The sequence below is a fragment of the Sebastes umbrosus genome, chromosome 22 (assembly GCF_015220745.1).
Source record: "Sebastes umbrosus isolate fSebUmb1 chromosome 22, fSebUmb1.pri, whole genome shotgun sequence".
Lineage (NCBI taxonomy): Eukaryota > Metazoa > Chordata > Actinopteri > Perciformes > Sebastidae > Sebastes > Sebastes umbrosus.
In genome coordinates, this window is record NC_051290.1 from 20,048,092 (window position 1) to 20,066,054 (window position 17,963).

At 40.5% G+C, this 17,963-nt stretch overlaps 2 protein-coding genes across 9 annotated transcripts in view; both read left to right on the forward strand.

Annotated features, from left to right (window-relative positions):
* The window catches only part of LOC119481208 (serine/threonine-protein kinase pim-1-like), a 1,020,488-nt gene that overhangs the window by 332,659 nt on the left and 669,866 nt on the right, over positions 1–17,963 (forward strand). The gene's annotated exons all lie outside the window — the stretch shown is intronic.
* Positions 1–17,963, forward strand: part of spag17 (sperm associated antigen 17) — a 32,280-nt gene that overhangs the window by 13,693 nt on the left and 624 nt on the right. For 4 of the 6 annotated variants that reach the window (XM_037757885.1, XM_037757887.1, XM_037757886.1 and 1 more), the window contains 30 exons: positions 97–206; positions 295–374; positions 1,546–1,803; positions 1,923–2,037; positions 2,211–2,351; positions 2,511–2,621; positions 3,639–3,820; positions 4,725–4,833; positions 5,913–6,076; positions 6,209–6,308; positions 6,849–6,988; positions 7,204–7,348; positions 7,514–7,956; positions 8,085–8,270; positions 8,450–8,607; positions 9,035–9,165; positions 9,424–9,557; positions 9,649–9,837; positions 11,246–11,359; positions 11,637–11,688; positions 12,151–12,241; positions 12,349–12,399; positions 13,422–13,515; positions 13,672–13,780; positions 13,983–14,022; positions 14,164–14,228; positions 14,657–14,793; positions 16,029–16,207; positions 16,411–16,471; positions 17,521–17,668. In XM_037757885.1, the coding sequence (XP_037613813.1) occupies positions 97–206; positions 295–374; positions 1,546–1,803; positions 1,923–2,037; positions 2,211–2,351; positions 2,511–2,621; positions 3,639–3,820; positions 4,725–4,833; positions 5,913–6,076; positions 6,209–6,308; positions 6,849–6,988; positions 7,204–7,348; positions 7,514–7,956; positions 8,085–8,270; positions 8,450–8,607; positions 9,035–9,165; positions 9,424–9,557; positions 9,649–9,837; positions 11,246–11,359; positions 11,637–11,688; positions 12,151–12,241; positions 12,349–12,399; positions 13,422–13,515; positions 13,672–13,780; positions 13,983–14,022; positions 14,164–14,228; positions 14,657–14,793; positions 16,029–16,207; positions 16,411–16,471; positions 17,521–17,668 (4,037 nt within the window). The remainder of the gene's footprint in view (positions 1–96; positions 207–294; positions 375–1,545; positions 1,804–1,922; positions 2,038–2,210; positions 2,352–2,510; positions 2,622–3,638; positions 3,821–4,724; positions 4,834–5,912; positions 6,077–6,208; positions 6,309–6,848; positions 6,989–7,203; positions 7,349–7,513; positions 7,957–8,084; positions 8,271–8,449; positions 8,608–9,034; positions 9,166–9,423; positions 9,558–9,648; positions 9,838–11,245; positions 11,360–11,636; positions 11,689–12,150; positions 12,242–12,348; positions 12,400–13,421; positions 13,516–13,671; positions 13,781–13,982; positions 14,023–14,163; positions 14,229–14,656; positions 14,794–16,028; positions 16,208–16,410; positions 16,472–17,520; positions 17,669–17,963) is intronic. The other 2 variants (XM_037757888.1, XM_037757889.1) reach the window with 2 other exon arrangements.

Sequence of the window (17,963 nt, forward strand, 5' to 3'; positions counted from 1 at the left end):
TCTGTAGCATATACAGTGTAACCCAACTAGTGAAATAGCGTATCCTGTATGTGGAGTGTTACATAGACTTTAAAAGTCATTGTTACCTTCTGATAGGAAGTACCTGGAGCATGTGGCAGATACCATTTTGGATTGGACAAAAGAGGAAGAATTGAAAAGAGAGGCAATGCAACTCAGCAATGTCAGCCCTGCTGAGTCTCCAAAAGGTACTGTAGCTTACCAACATAAAGCTTTGGCAATGTGACTATACTTACCCACCATACAAATACAATGTTTGTTTTGTTCCTGGACTAGATGAAAAGGCTACAGATTCTGCAGAAGAGGAGGTGGAGGAGGACACTCAGGAGCCAGTCATCAGGAAAGGCTCCCTTAAAGTCAGTACCAACTGAAACATTCACTTTCACAGTCGGCTCTGTGTTGGACTCTTTGGACCCTTCACAGAAATCTGGAGGGACAGCTAAATTAAACCTGATCCAGTGGCGATTTTAGACTGTTTTTAGGGGTGCTTAAACACACCTAAATTTCAACTCAGCACCCATAAAATACTACAAAACCTAAGGAATCCGTTTGTACCAATCCTGTCATACTAGCTTGTCGGGAAGGAGGTTAAATAACGCTCCAGTTAGGCTAAATTTTGAGAAACTGGTATAGTCATTTTCAAAGGCATCCCTTGACCTCTGACCTCAAGATATTTGAATGAAAATGGGTTCTATGGGTACCCACGAGTCTCCCCTTTACAGACATGCCCACTTTATAATAATCACATGCAGTTTGGGGCCATTCATAGTCAAGTCAGCACACTGACACACTGACAGCTGTTGTTGCCTGTTGGGCAGCAGTTTGCCATGTTATGATTTGAGCATATTTGTCATTGTTTTGTGTTGTTAATTGATTGCAGTTTTGTGCAACCCCAAAATTGCTGCAACAACTTATGAGGCATAATAGAGCATATACCTCCATCATAATGTTCTAAGCCTTTATACACTTTCACAATTTATATATATACTGCTGACCTGCTATTTTCCCTACAGACCTCCTGTCCCCCCTCCCAAAAAAGAGAAAAAACGGGTCTAACTCTTAGGGTTAATTACATGGCCTATTATTATTGTTTTCTGAAATCTTTAGCTTTTGCAGATTTGTCTGTTAGAGACGGGGGACAAACAATTACAGGTTTAAAGGGCTTTATTTAAACAGGTTTAATATCCAGTATTCTTTGTAAAGTAGTCTGCCAGCAAAACCAAAGGAGAAGAAGAAGTAGGTAGTGAATTTCGTGATGGTTCAGATTCAAAACAATTAAGTTGAAACGCTAGATGCTTGCTGAATGTTCTGACAGAGAACGTTGGGTCAAATTGGTTGTTATTACCATAGATATAGGTTGAAACGGGATAACAATAAATGAGAAAAGTTTATCTACAGGAGAATAAATATTTGAAAGCAATACAGAATGACGGAGAGCCTTACTACACTATGTTTCATTATATATGCGTTCATGGACAGGTCAGCACTGGTACAGCAATGACTGCAGTGTATATTAATGTGTTACAGGCCTGGAAGTTGGAGCAGGACCAGCTGAAGGAGGAGATGGTCAAGAAATCAAAGAAGGAGAATTCACAGAGTGACAAGCAGCAAAAGGAGGATGCCACGTCGACGGACAATAAGAAACGTAAAACTTCGCCTCGCGACGAGAAGAGCAGAGCAGAGACAGCAGACGGCTCACCCAAGACTTCCACTGACCCCATTACTACCACAGCGCCCCCTGTGGTGGAAAACGAGGAACCGCATCCGATAGAGGAGCCCTGCAATGTGAGGGCACACTGAAAATAAACAGCAGAATATACATTGTAGATGATCAGTTCTGTCTGTCTGAAACACAGAGGGATGCTGAAAAATAATCATAACAACACTTTGTGTGTGACGTGTAGGGTTTCACAGGCTACTACATGGATGGACAGTTGATCCACGTGTCAGGTCGTTGCCAGTACCTTTTCCCTTCAGACGGCGGACACATCACTGTGGACAATGTCAGCTATGTTGAAGGTAAATCTGCGTCTAAAGCACAAAATGTATTTGTTGTGCTGTGTAATTGGGAAAGTCAGTCACTGTAAGTCCGGTTGTTCATGAAAAGCAATGTGCAGCTCAGCTATTCATCACTGATGCCTAGTGGTGATTTTCCACATGCGCCCATGCGTTTTCTACTGTATTCGCTCCAGGTTCCAGCCTAATGAAAGTGGCTGTGAAGAAGGATGGGCATCGTTTCTACACACACCTCAACCAAGTTGTTGTTCATCCAGAAAAACCTCCCCCGCAGCCCCAAGACAAAGAAACAAGTGACAAAAAAAAAGAATTTAAAGGTAAAGATGCTGATAATACTGCAGGCATTAAACAGCGCCCTGTGTCCTGAGGGCCTGTTTCGTCATTTTAGGATTCTTTTCATCCATCCTTGCAACAGTTTAATGTCATTAATGGATAATACTGATGAACAAGTGGTTCTGTGTGTGTGTCCTTTTCAGTGTCAGAGTCTGTGGAGGTGAAAAGAGAGAAGCAGGGCTCCCTGTCAGCAGTGTTGGACAATGGAATCCACCTCTCATATAGTTTCTATGGTCCCACAGGAGAATACAGAGGTATTGCCCTTAAGACACATGAACACACAAGATTTTCAGCCGTTTGTGAAGTTTTAATTTGTATTTAAATATTTCAATTTTTACTTAAAAAAATGCAGCATTTAGGGGGATCTATCAGCCAAAATGGAATATAATATTAATAAGTATTAAGACTCTCAATTGATTAAAATATTTAATCGCATTATAGTCCATAGTTTTATCCATTCAAAATGTACCTTAAAGGGAGATTTGTCAAGTATTTAATACTCTTATCAACATGGGAGTGGGCAAATATGCTGCTTTATGCAAATGTATGTATATAATTAGTATTGGAAATCTGTTAACAAGACAAAACAATGACAAATATGCTCAAATCATAACATGGCAAACTGCAGCCCAACAGCCAACAACAGCTGTCAGTGTGTCAGTGTGCTGACTTGACTATGACTTGCCCCAAACTGCATGTGATTATCATAAAGTGGGCATGTCTGTAAAGGGGAGACTCGTGGGTACCCATAGAACCCATTTTCATTCACATATCTTGAGGTCAGAGGTCAAGGGACCCCTTTGAAAATGGTCATGTGCCAGTTTTTCCTCCAGCTTAAGTTTGTAGTGTTATTTAGTGTTCTTCGTGACATACCAAGTGTGACATAGTTGGTACCAATGGATTTCTTAGGTTCTTTTAGTTTCATATGATGCCAGTATCTTCACTCTGCCTTTAAAACTGAGCCTGCTACAAACCCCGGAAGATCGAATAGCAGCCAGGCCCAACGTTTCTACAGACCAACCGCAGTCAAAACAAACACTGGCGCTAGACAGAGACATTTTTTCAGTTGGTTGCAATCTGCAACCTCACCGCTAGATGTCGCCATATCCTACACATTGTACCTTTAAATTTGAAAACAGATTATATATGCTTATAGACTGGTCCATCTCCGTGCTCTGAATAGTCTTATTATTATGCCTGGATTAAACAAGGTTAAAATGTCCTCACAGTGCAAGCAGTATTAACTGTGTTCCTGTTTGGTGATGTTCTAGTGAGTCCCCAGGAAACAGAGCAAGGGGCCCCAGAGACCTCCACCTTCGTCCCCATCCCTCTGTCCTCCTCCACCCAGGACTCCAAGGGGATAGACCTGGATTCAGTTCCCTCAAGGACACACAGTCCAGCCGGCGACACCGGACCTCCAGAGTCCCAGGTTCCACATACGCAAATGAATACAGTGGGGGAAATAAGTATTCTAACAAAGGCTTTGCCACTAAGTATTCATGTTCAATATTTTTCCTGTTTCATTCCACTTTATTGCACATAACTTTTTTATAGATTGGAATGTTACATTTTCTTTTTTTTAATATGTATATTATTTTTAAGAGCATAGCAGGAATACAAACAAACAAAACACAAATGCAAACGGCACATCCTAGGTAATAACAATAACCACAGTCATAATTAAATTAAATGCAAAGCAGTTTTTCTTTAAAAATTATGAAAGTGTATATACATAGTAAAAAAAAAGGCACACAGCAAGATGCTTTACATTGGACACAACATACTAGTCCTCACCCTGAAAGAATTCAGTCCAGGGTCCCAGATCTTATCAAACACTCCTCCTCTATCTTCACTATAAAATCTCAGTCTCTCCAGATGTAATGTCTTTGCTATTTCTCTCAACCACAAATCATATGTACAGACTCCATTTTCCATTCTCGCAAGATTAACTTTTTTGCAATCACCTTTCCAAACAAAACAGACATTTTTTTTTAAACTTATATAAGATAAGGAGATTGCCATTCCAAGGATGGCTATGAACGGATCAGATTGTTACAACTTCTTTATCTGTGTATTTTTATTGAGTTAATACCAATGTCTAGTACAAGTTTTATGTGAATAGTTGCTTTGGAAATATGTTTAATACTTATTTCCCCCACTTTACACGCGTACATACACAACATTTTAACCATAAACATATTGTTAGATTGCTCTCAAACCTCAATATGAAATAGTAAAAAACATCTTGGACCAAAGGTACCTGTACTTTTGAGCTACTTGTGATGTTAATATTACTATTATTAGTGTATTGCTCATACCATATGTGTATGTTAATTTTTGTGCATGATTTTGTGTAGTCTGAGGTGTGTGAAGGCCAGCCAGCATTGCTATCAAGTCCATTCAACAGTCTCAGCCTGTCTGTTCCTAATGGCCTGCTGCTTCAGTTTCTGCGAGAGGATGCACAAGGTCAGTGATGCACTTTCTCTGGAATTTATATACACACACTCATACACAGGTGTGTGTATCCTCACAAGTACAGGTGCCGTTTGCGTTGGTTCAGGGGGCTCACTGAACCCCCTAGAAATGCATCTAGATTTTTTTTATAATAACACAGAACTAATAATTTATTGTAATGATGAATAATATTGACGTTGTGTCTTCTTGGCTGAATAAGAAACCAACAAGATAAGAAGATAGATTTGTGGTCTTTTTATTTACTTATAGCCTAATTACATCGGACGCTCTCTGTCCACACACCATTAAATATTCTGTTACGTCATTTAAAGTTTAAACAAACCACGTACCTATGAGCTGTGCGCTCGAAATTAAACTGGAGACGTGACCACTTAAAAGATGGGTGAGTAGTACTTGCCCTCTTCCGACGTTTGTGTGTTTTAAACAGAAAACACAAGTTTTATACTGGGATATTTACTGAAAATGACTTTCAGGCGATCTCCTGGAGATCGCCCTCCAGCCAACTGCTCCCTTACTTAGGTGTTTGTAGTAAAATGTGGAGGTATCGTTTATAACTCTTCATTTCAACTTCATGAATCAGCCGTTCCTCGTCTGTTGCTGCTCTTTCAAAGCGAGCAACAAGAATAAATAGAAACAGGGCGTCAGACTAAAGTTAAACGGCACGCTGCGCAGCGTTTCGTCGGTCATGGCCAGTTATGACATTCCAGTAGAAAACATCGCAATCAAACTCATTTTGTCACTGACGCTTGCTCGCGTCACATTCTGTTTGGCGGGTGCAATATTCACTATATCGGCTACACGCATACCAATACATTACATTCCCTCTATATTTTCTTTTGTGAACCCCCAATCTTAAAGTTCAAACTGCACCAATGCTCACAAGTGTAGTTTTATAAATTTGCATGTGTTACTTTGAAGTCAGCATAACAATCGCCTGAAATGGAATCTAGCTGCAGACAGAAAGTTATACCCTCTGAAATTTGAGCATGATATTCCATAACTGCTATATTCCCATGTATAACTCATTCTCAGTTATTTATTACATAATTTGTGTGTGTTTGTGTGTCAAGGAGTGTCCTCAGAAGAGCAGGGTATGTTGGTGAAACAAGGCTTTCCTCTTCATGGTCAGGGAGCTGTAGGGCAGCGTCAGGACCCTTCCCTCTCCAAAGAACTGTCCCGCATCGTCACCAGCCAGGGAGCCGTGATCCGATACATGAGAGATGGGTCCACAGAGGTAAACACTCTGTACACACATGTTCATATATATATACTGTAGGGGCACGCATACCAGCAAATGTATGACTTCTTACTCAAAAAATGGGGACTAACTCTTATGACACACACACAAATACCTTGTGCACTGCAGGTTCTGTATGCAGATGGCTCAGTCAGTTTCAGCCAGGATTCTGGTCCCGTATGGGTTCCTGATTCCGAGGTTGAGGAGGAAACCGAGGACAGCGAGAAAGGTAAGAGTGCAGCACCGCTGAATACAAAACACCTTCTAATGAACATGGTGAGCCCCCTGCTGTGAGGACGATTAAAGGAACAGCGTGGAACATTTCGGGGGATCTATTAGCAGAAATGGAATAAAATATTCATAACTATGTTTTTCATTAGTGTATAATCACTTGAAACTAAGAGTCGTGTTTTCATTAGCTTAGAATGAGCCCCTCATATCTACATAGGGAGCAGGTCCTCTTCATGGAGTCCGCAATTTTTCTACAGTAGCACAAACGGACAAACCAAACTGTGAAGCTCCAGATAGAGCCTTTCACAGCCGCCGTCTCACTTTCATTGCTCCTAAAGAAGTGATATTATGGTAAGAATGGCACTCGGCGTCTCACGTTACCGCAGTTTGAAAAGGGATGAGTACTCAGTTGGTTGCAATCTGCAACCACACCACTGGATGCCGCTAAATCTTACACACCGTTCTTTAAAGTATCACTTTGAGTGGCGCGCCGTGTCAGCTGTGCGTCAAACTGTTTTTGTGTGTTTTGTCTATACAGAGCAGGATGGTGCTCAGAGAGGGTGTTGGTTAACTACGACTCCATCTGGAGCTCGCATCTGCACTGTGGGGACCACACACAAGCACTTTCCCACCACGCCTCTCCTCGCCTTCAAGGCTACAGACCCCATCACCCATGAGGTAAGAGTGCAGTATCACTCCTGACAGTACATAGGTTACCAGGTGTCTCCACTATATCAGTTATTTAAGTTGTTTTCAAGGTTTCACAATTCATTTCAATATTTTGTCCCTGTCTTAGCATCTCAAAGTTTATGATTAGAGTGTCAAAAATGATGGGATTTGGTCCCATTCTGCTGGGAGTAGCCTCTTTAGCTTGGCTTGTGTTGCTGCATCAGGTGATGCTGAGCCGGGAGGATCTGGTGGTTTCGATCCACCACCCAGATGGATCTCTCTGTGCAGAACATGCAGATGGAACCAGGATCACCACTCTCTACCAAGACAGACCACCGAGCACACCGCAATACATACTGCTGCACACAGGTAACCGACATAAAGTGCATACACACTGTGGTAAATACTTGTGCTCACATGCACACACAGCAACGATACAGTCAGATCTGCACCTGTCCTGACGTAGCGCAAACATGCACTTAATCTTTGAATTAAGTTATCTGACCTGAGTCCTTGTGTCTGTTAACTTTCCAGGGGAGCAGCCTGAGAGCGTGTCCCTCAAATCAACTTCTGAATGTGAATGCGGCTGCACCGAGTGTGTGTGTGTCACGCGCTGTGCGGACAGCATTAATGAGAACGTGCACACCCAGGATACTTGTGACAATGGAGACGAGATTAGCGGGGATGGTGGAGGGAAAGAATGTGACACGGAGGCTGCTTGTACAGAGTTGAGCGAGTGTGAGCATGAAAGAGAAAGCAGTGTGTATAAGAATGGTGAGGAGATTGCAGAAGATGCTGAGAATGGTACAAGGAGTGCACAGGAGATCGATAAGGGGAGCGTGTCTGCCAAAGAGCAGGTGGTGTTGGTGGAGAAGGAGGGCTGCTCCACTGTGGTGATGTACCCAGAGCGACACACAGCTCACGTCTTTTTAGCAGATGGAACTGTCATCACTGGGGACAACCAAGGAGCCTATCAGGTGGGTGGTTTACAGCAAATCACATCTAAGTTTCAAGTTCTTATATATACAGTAGATAAATACACATTTGTCTATTTACCTACATGTGTGTGTGTGTGTGTTTGTGTGTGTATGCTTGTGCATCCAAGGTGTTCCCATCCAGTGTGGGGCTCCTGGAGATCCAAACTGATGGGAAGTGTGTGTACTCATCTGACCCACTCATAACCCCCAGTCCAAAGGGTGGCCCCCCCACAAACCACCCAGGAAGCTACGCCATGAGTCATACAGATAAAGTGGCCTGTGACGTTACAGACCCCGACGGGAACCACTTCCAGGTTAGGATTATTAGAAGACGGGTTAGTGTTCGTGGCGAGGTGTTGAGACAGCCAGTTATGTAAAAAAAAGAAAAGTCACTGTAAAACATCTAAAAAAAAACATCAGTGTCAGATTCTGTGGTGATAAATAAATCATTTGAATCATTAAATATTCTCTGAACTTTGTGTGTGTGTTACAGGTGATGGAAGATGGAGAAGTATCAGTGTTGAACTGCAGCCCTGCTCCGAGCACACTTGAACAGGAGGAGGAGGAGGAGGAGGAGGAGAAAGAGGAGAAGGAGGAGGAGGACAGAGAAATGTCCAGAATTAATATAAAATACAGAGATCATTGTCCCAGGTGGGCCTTTATCCATATGTACTGCACTTTTGATTTGTTATTGTTTAATACCATAGACTGTATATAGAGAAGGACGGTGCATCTCCGCTTCCTCCCTCTGTCCACTAACATGGAGGGGGCGGGCTTTATGACCTATACTGCAGCCAGCCACCAAGGGGCGATCCAGATGTTTTGGCTTCGCTTTTTGGGAGCTGTCATGTCCTCCATCTTTCTGTACAGTCTATGTTTAATACAGGAAACTGAAAATAGTTTTGAGCTGTATTGTCGGGTTTTTTTCTCTCTTAATGTTGCTGTGTGTACAAAATAATATTTGTTCTGCATGAATACAAAGTCAGCAGTAATGAGACAATATTTAAACATTAGCGTGGTACCGCTGCTGTGGATGGCAACGTCACAGAAACTCTGTAAGCATCATCTTTTGTTCCAGGCTGTTTCTGGTGCATGAAGATGGCTCAAGTACCGAACTACTGAGCTCTCAAACTGTAGAGGAACTGCTCTACCAGGCGTACTCTGACCCGGCCATAGCGCTGCTGAAGGAACCACTGCCAGACACACAAGGTGCCCTGTTGCTTCAAAATCAGGAAACATTATACTCATAAAATAGAATTTTAGAGCGGCTGATTCAACTACAGCAGTTTCATTATTTGATCTAGCCATATCTTAGTTGAAAGCACAATATTTTTCCATTATATGTCGTTAATAAGTAACTCGAGTTGAGCGCTTTTTTCTCATTTTATTATCTATCAAAAGAGGAATAAAGGTAGGGAAAGCCATCTGAATCTTCAGAAAATAATGTGAAGTTTGTGACTGTTTCAGATGGGTCTGGCATTACCATCCTAAAGCCCAGCCACCAGAGCGTTTGGTCCCAGTGGTTTCTAGGGAAACAGAACCCTGACATTACCCCTCCCAACCTCAGAAACCGCAGCTGGCATGACTTCCCTAGAACAGAGGTAGAGGTGTGAACACATTACACGCAGGCAAACAACACACTCGGGGCCAAACACTGACATTTTTCACTCTGTGACTTTCTCTCTGTTCCAGAAGAAGACCCCAGGTCCTCCATTTGGTACCGACATGGGACAAGGTTTGACTCTGAGAGAGAGGTCTGGCGGTTCTGCAGCACAGCGGCAACCTGTCAGGAGCTGCCCTAAAGTCCTGGAGATGAGGGAGCTGTACCAGCATCGACCGTGCACTACGCCACTCAGAAATACTGTAGACGCACGACTGAAGGTAAAACAAACCCATGTCTGTGCTCATATGGCTCACTGTGTCATTCAGTATTTGATTATTGTTGAGATTGATTATTATTGAAGAAATAAACTTAAAAAATCTCACAGGATAAGGGCACTGTGAAGATCTGAACACGAGCTTAGAGCCTCCCCTCTCTGCTAAACAGCCTCGTCCTGCATTAGAAAAGTACGCAGTTAAAGCAACCAAAGAGCTAATAGAACAATGGCCAAGCGTCAAGGAGAAGAAAACACTGAGTTTGTCAAAAAATAAGCCTTTTAAGTATAAATGATTGTTAAAAAAATAATAATAATACAGAGAATAGTATTAAAAGCTCCTAAAAATAACAGGAAAATTCATCTCTGATGCAATATTCACAGGAAATAATCTGCTCAAAATTCATCCAAATTGCTAATTTTACACAAACTTCCTGCAGTTTGTCAGTTGTTCTGTACTCATATTGTTATGCATTGAATATAATATGATATATCCATAAAATAGGTCACTTAGTCAGGGGTTCGTCAGTTTACTCAGTGATAGAAAAGAGGTCCCCTAAGCCACTGGTTCAAGGTTCAAGGTTCTTTATTTGTCATATGTGAATTCCAGCAAAGCAGTCATTGGCAATTAACATCTTTGGTTTCAGGTTCCTTCAACAATGCTCATAAAATATGCATATATAAAAGGGGAAATCACACATGAGAAGTAAGATATGTACACAGAGGTGTAAACAGGAATGTAGTATGTAATAATGAGAAGTACTAAAATATATATACAGAGGTGTAGACAGGAATGTAGTATATATAGAGGAGAATAATATGTGTGTGTATATATATATATATATACACACACATACAGAGGTGTAACAGTTTGTAAAGTATATAAAGGTAGATAAACAGGTCACTTTAACTGGTCTAACAGTGATATTTTTGCTAAAATAAGTAGGTAAAAACAATATAGTGGCTTTATTATTTCTTATACTGTAGATAGTGATGGGGGAAACAAAGCTTTCTGAAGCATTGAATCACTTTGAAGCAGTTGAAAATGGTTTGATACAGGGCCAAATCCTTGGTATTGCATTTGTATGGATGGATTAAACCTTCCACGATGAAACAGTTAGTCAGAATACAAGTGGTTTTACTGCTTTATTTATTATTTTTTCAATAAAGTTGGTTTTAAACAGAGTCTGTTTTTAAATACTGAGGCAGACTGACAAGAACATCCCGTATTCAAAACCAACACGACACCTCTCTGATACGAGTGATTTTGGCATGGCGAAGCGAGGCATGGAAATATGCACAGCTCCGCTACTTCTGCTGTGAAAGGTCGACACTGTGTTGAGCAGTCTGCTTTGAGCACAACGTCACATTTCGCGGGATCCTGACAAAACGTTGAAATGTGGCTTTGACCGCAGGAATACATAGAGAGTTTGATGGAGAGGGAGCAGCGATCAGAGGAGATGAAAGTCAAAGACCCTCGCACTGAGGAGGAGAGTGTCCATGCCAGTGATCTGCTCAATCTGGTCCTGGTCAGCATGCACACACACAAACACGCACGCACGCACATGCACACGCACAGGCACAGGCACACGCACAGGCACAGGCACACGCACAGGCACATGCACAGGCACGCACACTCAAATTCAGTATAATGCACAATAGATATTCACTTTGACGAGAACAGACAAGAAGATGTTATCATAAAGATCTTTCCCTACTGCATACTGAAATAGAAAAATTCTACAAATAATTAATACAATAATGTTGCACAATATTCATGTAAATTATTAATAATCTGTTTTAAAGTCTTTTGCAGAGGAAGACGATGCAGGGCACATCTTTGACAAGAGGACTTCAGGTGGGTGACTGCTTGTGTTTGAACCATGTATTGTCTTACGAGTCCACTGAAATAAAAGTTCCATTTGCAGGTTTACTTTACTCAATTTCGACTAATTAAGCATATCTATTTAATTGCAACTATTTTAAATTAGTCAAATTTGATTTTAATCTGTTTGTTGGAATGTTTCCCGTCACTTTTTGTATGAATAAAATTGGCTTTAATAATGAGTGAAAACTGAGCAAAACCAAGAAATAATGGTGCATTGGAGGGCTGGAGGAGGCTATTATCAGAGGATGAAAATATTGTTTGAAACACGACTCAGTTAACATGCAATGAATTGTCTCATTTCTGTTAAATTGTGAAGATGAAAGAAGATTAAATATTTAGTAGTCAGAGTTAAGTACAGTAGTACATGTAATTTAGTTTTGGTGTTTAGGGCTCAGAACACTTTCTTCTAATTAATTCTGTGTGTATCCACAGTGGACGTAGCCAGTCTGTACAGCCAAGGAGTCGGAGACCCGGTCGAGCAGTCAGATGATTCAGAAGAAACAACCTCAGTAGCTAGTGACAGGTTGGAGATTAAAATGGCATGCATAAATAAATAATGTAAAATGAGTGTTCCACGTATGTTTAAATAAGTATGTATTAATATCCTCTTGAACCCATTCTCCTGTCCAGTTTTACTGACGGAAAGGAGTCAAAGTGGACTGAAAGACTTGACCAGCACAGGTAAATAGAGGTTTCTTTCTCACACTATTTTGTTTTTCTGCATGAAGAACTAATGACAACCTTGACATTCAGTAGCATCATCGAGTTCAAAGTTTTACTGGTGCTCTTTATTGCACTGAGATAGCATTTATACAGAGTTATACAGAAAATACTAAAGTTATACTAAAAATATGGAATATAATGCAGTAAGGCTCTCAATCATTCTGTATCGCTTTCAAATAATTATTCTCCCGTAGATCAGCTTCTCTCATTTAATGCTGCTGAGTCAACACCTGTGTAGGCGTGATTTACTCTTCCCTCCTCTTTTGTGTCTTTTGTTTGGGGAAGTAACCACTTTAAATGAGCGTGTGGCACTTATTTACTTCAAAAATATATTCATTCATTTTGATTAATTCTTGCCAGTCACAGTGGTGTGAGTTAATTGCGGAAATGGCTTTTGTAAACATGAATTTATTGATTTTTAGATTTGTTTAATTTGACAAACATCCCTTACCCCTCGTTAAGGGGAAAAGAAATAGCAAAAAACACAACGTACAAACAGGGTTATGACATTAAAAGAGATACTGGGCAAGATATCATAGTTAGACTCAAGAGTTACTATACAGCGGCATTCCCTAAGGAAATTTCATCTTAAAGTTTCTAAAGCTTCCCCAAGTTAACAATTCTCCAAAAATATAAGATAGGGACGACAAACCTCATGAAATTTGGCTTATTTCTTTTTCATTGTGTATGTTAATTTTTCAAGGACACGGCATGCTGGTAACTCTTTAAGCCAGCGACCGACAGGGAAATGGCTTTTTGCCCGTCATTTACTGTATGGCTGCTGCAGTGATTCTCCTTCTGAAGGGAATTATATTTAACAAAACTACAGCTGCTACTGCAGTATGACTAAAAGAAGGTTGTAGGATAAATAAAGCACAAAAGTGGTAAATAATGCTACTACCATGGCTACAAGTACATTGTGTTTGCACTAGTAGCCATCAACTCATCATTTATTGTCTCTGTGTGCATGTGTGTGTCAGACAGGAGATGTGTGAGGAGCAGGCTCAAAGAGAGGCTCTAAGGAAGAAGAACATTATTCCTTTTTTCCACCCAGAAAATATTCCATTATACCAGGTACTGTATGTGTTCAATTCAATATATTTAAATATATTTAAACAGTCAGCATTATTATGACATTTTGTTTTTTATAACACACATTTATTCACTATTTCTGACTTTACATAGAAAAATACACAATGTACAACAAGAGACACAGCGCTTGTTTTCCAGAATCTGCTACAGCAAACACCAGACATGAGGAGTCTATCCATGGATCTCCCTCCGTTCCCCAAGACAGACAGTCCTGAGGCCTTCCTGACAGATGCCCCCCAAGAGAGCAGTAAGTTATCATACTGTCAGTATTCACTAAGATGAAACTCATTTTAAAGGCTGTTTCTGTTGGAAATCCTTACAGAGAAACGGAGGCCTAATTGAACAGAATTTATTGTTATTTTAAAGCAACTGTAAGAGGTGCATAAAACCCTGTTTATTCAATAACATGAATACTATATAATATGCCGTATTTGTGTTTGTAACTGCAGCCCCACGACCCTTAAACCCAACACCCTCTCAATCTGCAAGGTAATGAAGAGAATGTTTTTTTTTCTCCTGTGTTTGATTTTGCTCTCAAAAACATCTGTTAACATAAATTGCTTGTATAAATTATGTTAACATTTGCCTGTATCGACACAGCTTGACCTCTCCTGTTTTTTTTGCTCTCAGTCGTGCAGGAAGAAGTGACAGGATGCTTGAGAAAAGACCCACCAACCCCACGCCTCAGACCGCTGGTTTGTTCCCCGCCTTCCTTTGTTTTGCTATATTAAAATGAATTCCCTAATCAGCGAATTTACCAATAATGTGTCAAATTAAGTCAAATTGCTATTTTCAGATAAGCAAGAAGCACAGGGAGGGAAGAGCATAATCAATCAGGAACTACATGTGAATATTTCAGGGACATTTTGAGGGCATAGTCTGAGTTCTATTTAAAGTATCATCAGGCAAGAAAGTACAATAACCTGTCCCATTTAAGACCTACAGTACTAGAAAAACCTACCTTTCTTGTCTGTTTGAGGGTGTTGGTCATGTTCCGCAAGAATGGATATGATTTACAGATAATTTCTAAGTTGGTTGTTATGCAGGTTAGGTGCATTTAGCACTTTAAATGGCATGAACGGATGAATGACCATGTCTTTGTGTGTCTTTGTGTCTGTGCCAGGTGAAAGCAGTCTGAGGGGTTCATCTGGGCAATGCAAGTCAGTCCAGGTGGATGTGACCGGAAAGCTCAGGAGGACTAAAGTCAGACTACCAACCTCTATCCTCGGCTCTAAACCTCGCAGCGAACCAAATCAACAGGTAGCCAAACAGTCACATGACAAAAATTATTCCGCAATATATCACTGCATGTAAAAACTTCCCTCACAAAAAAAAGATTGTGAAAATGTTATTTATGCCAACAAATTACCTGTGTTTGAGTAAATGGAGTGAATATAATTTCTGAATTCTAAAAATGTTGATTATATTTCAAATGTCTTAAATTATTTTGCAAGCAAAGATTTATATTTTTACCAATGAGTAGTGCGGTTACCATAGAAATGTCACATTTTATTAATAAAGTAATAGCTACATTTATTTTTAATATTAATTTAGCTACATTTTTTTTTTCATTTTTTTATTTTATTATACATACATACATGTACACCCACATAACATGATGATACCAAGAAGGAAAGGAAAAATAAATAAATAAAAAGGACAAAAGGTGGGCAGGGAGTGCAGAGCAATCACGGGTTACAACAAACATTTTAACTTACCATAGAAATAACTTCCTACCCTAACAGCCACTTTTAAAGGACCAGTGTGTAACAATTAGGGGGATCTATTGGCGGAGAATATAATATTAATACGAATGTTGTCTTTAATGCTCTATCGAAAAGTTAGAAGCTTCAAAGCTTCATTCATAATGTTGACATTCGGATTATTATTATTAATTACTTACAGAAACATTACCTTCCACCTTCTCTTCCACTCTCTCTCTCTCAAACACACACAGAGCGAGCGAAGCAGTGCTCAGTCCGTCTCTAAAAATTGTCGCAGTCCTCAGTCCAAAAGTCAAAGGTTATTACAAAAAGATGGATGCAAAAATATTATATAATAATAATAATTTATCTAACAAAATATTCTGCTTCAATCCACATTTGGTGTTTAACCTTTCAAAAACAACATTTTGGGAAACCACTGAACTATAGACATTAAAATTGTAGTTTGTCAATAAAAAGTAAAATAAAACAAAAACATGTTTGATATGTTATCTATGTAAAAAGTATCCTAAAGTGACATCTAGAGGTGGTGATATGCCACTGTAGAACGTGTTGGAAGAATTCACTGTATTTCTGCTGGGCAGCCCATGATCAGTGATGTGACCCATTTTTCCCTGAGTATCCTGTAATCATGCTATTTTTGAAAAATATGGTTTCCTTTTCCATATACGGACACCTACAGTACCTGTACACATGCTTCTCTCTATATCACTCACACATACTGTTCACACATGTATTCACACATCACTCTGTCTGCGTCACCTGCTCCAGTTCCTGTCGGTGGAAGAGCCAGTGAGGAGGAGGTGTCGGACTATTTCTCTGACTGATCCGAGTGTCGTAGTGAGGGGATTCCAGCTGCTCCCGTCCAGCGTTGACTTTGGCACACTGCGGGAGGGCACCTCCTCAGCCGTTACCGTGGCGATGAAGAATGTGGGTGTTGACAACTGCAGGTAAGACGAACGTAGGCTTCAAAACCAGGAAATAATGAAAAGAATTATTAGTTTACAACTGGTTTCAAATGTCCTTTAGTGTGTCGGGAAAAGAAATGTGTGCTGTGGATAGTTGCAGGCGATTTGTGGGTCACCTTCAAGTCCAAAGGGAAAACTTTGACCTGTAACTATTTGTGGTTTGTTTTGATCCGTCTCTCTGCAAGGTTCCACGTGAAACAGCCTCCTCCTGCTTCAGGCCTCCGGGTCATCTACAATCCTGGGCCTGTAAGTTCCCAGCTGGATGTAACAATTAAATGTTTATGTTAAAGGGATAGTTTGGGTGTTTTGAAGTGGGGTTGTATGAGGTACTTATCCATAGTCAGTGTGTTTCCTTACAGTGGATGACTGTTGGCACGCCCCCAGTTTGGAGAAGCAGCGGGGAGTTACCGCACGAGAGCAAAGCAATGTACTGCTGTGGATGGGGGCAGCAGCAAAATGTATTTTTGCCACTTAAAAAAAAAACATATCAGTTTACGTGTACGCTATATTTAGAATATTTTTGCTGGTTTTCCTTGCTGTAAGACAGCTATACAGTCAATGTTTCCGATGGGGAACTGGAGCCGTTATCTATGCTCACGCCAAAGCAACCAGCCTACGTTGAAAAGAACCCCAGTAATTTTACCTCGCAGAACACTGGAGTTGCTGGTCTACCGCTGCCTCAATCGTTTAGTCAGTTTGTGTTATTGTGTAACTTTGGTTAGTTCGGGTTCACCAAAGTCACACAATAGCACAAACAAGCTAACCGATCGAGGCAGCGGTAGACCAGCAACCCCGGTGTTCTGCGAGGTAAAATAACAGTTTTTTTCAATGAAGTCTGGTGGCCTTGGCGAGAGCATAGATGGATATAACGACTTCAGTTCCCCGTCGGAAAGGGCTGTCTCACGGCAAGGTAAACCGGCAAAAATATTCTAAATATAGCTTAAACTTAAACTGATATTGATTTTTTTAGGTGGGCCTTTCTTTTAGGTGGCTAAAATACGCTTTGCTGCTGGCCCCGTCCACAGCAGTACATTGCTTGCTAATTCATGTCTATTTCTCCAAACTGGGGGCGTCTGACTATGGATGAGTACATCATACAACCCCACTTCAAAACACCCAAACTATCCCTTTAATAATTTGATTGCTTTTTTACTAGTTAACCTATAATTTATTCATACATTGTTTTGTACTATTGCTATTTCTAAATATACACATTTTAACCCAGTTAGGAAAAGTTATCACCTCCCCCTTTTCTGTTTAGAAACTACATATGCAGTGTCCTGTTGTCTGTCTAGGTGGCTGCAGGTTTGCAAGTTGAAGTGCAGGTCCAGCTGTTCGCCATGTGTGCAGTCCAAGCAGGAGAGGTAGAGCAAAATAAGTACATCTCCCAGGATATCATCATCCACACTGAGACAGACATCCTCTACCTGCCCGTCACTGCTAATATCCTTTGAACACCTCAAGAAGTGTTTCACCATTGAAGAAACATTTTTCCTTTATAGTCTTTGGATATGACTGAAATCAGCCAGTATTCAGCCTGTTTGCGTTGTCCTTAATAAATATAAAGGTGCAAATACTTCATGAACTCAAATCTTAGCATACCTTCATGTCTCATTTTCCAGCCTTGTTTTTAAATTGTTTCAGCACTGACATGAGGGTCAAAGGTCAGGCAGGTTAACAACTGGTGGCATAATAGAGATAATGCAATTTCCTCAGAGGAAGCAAACAGTGAATGAAT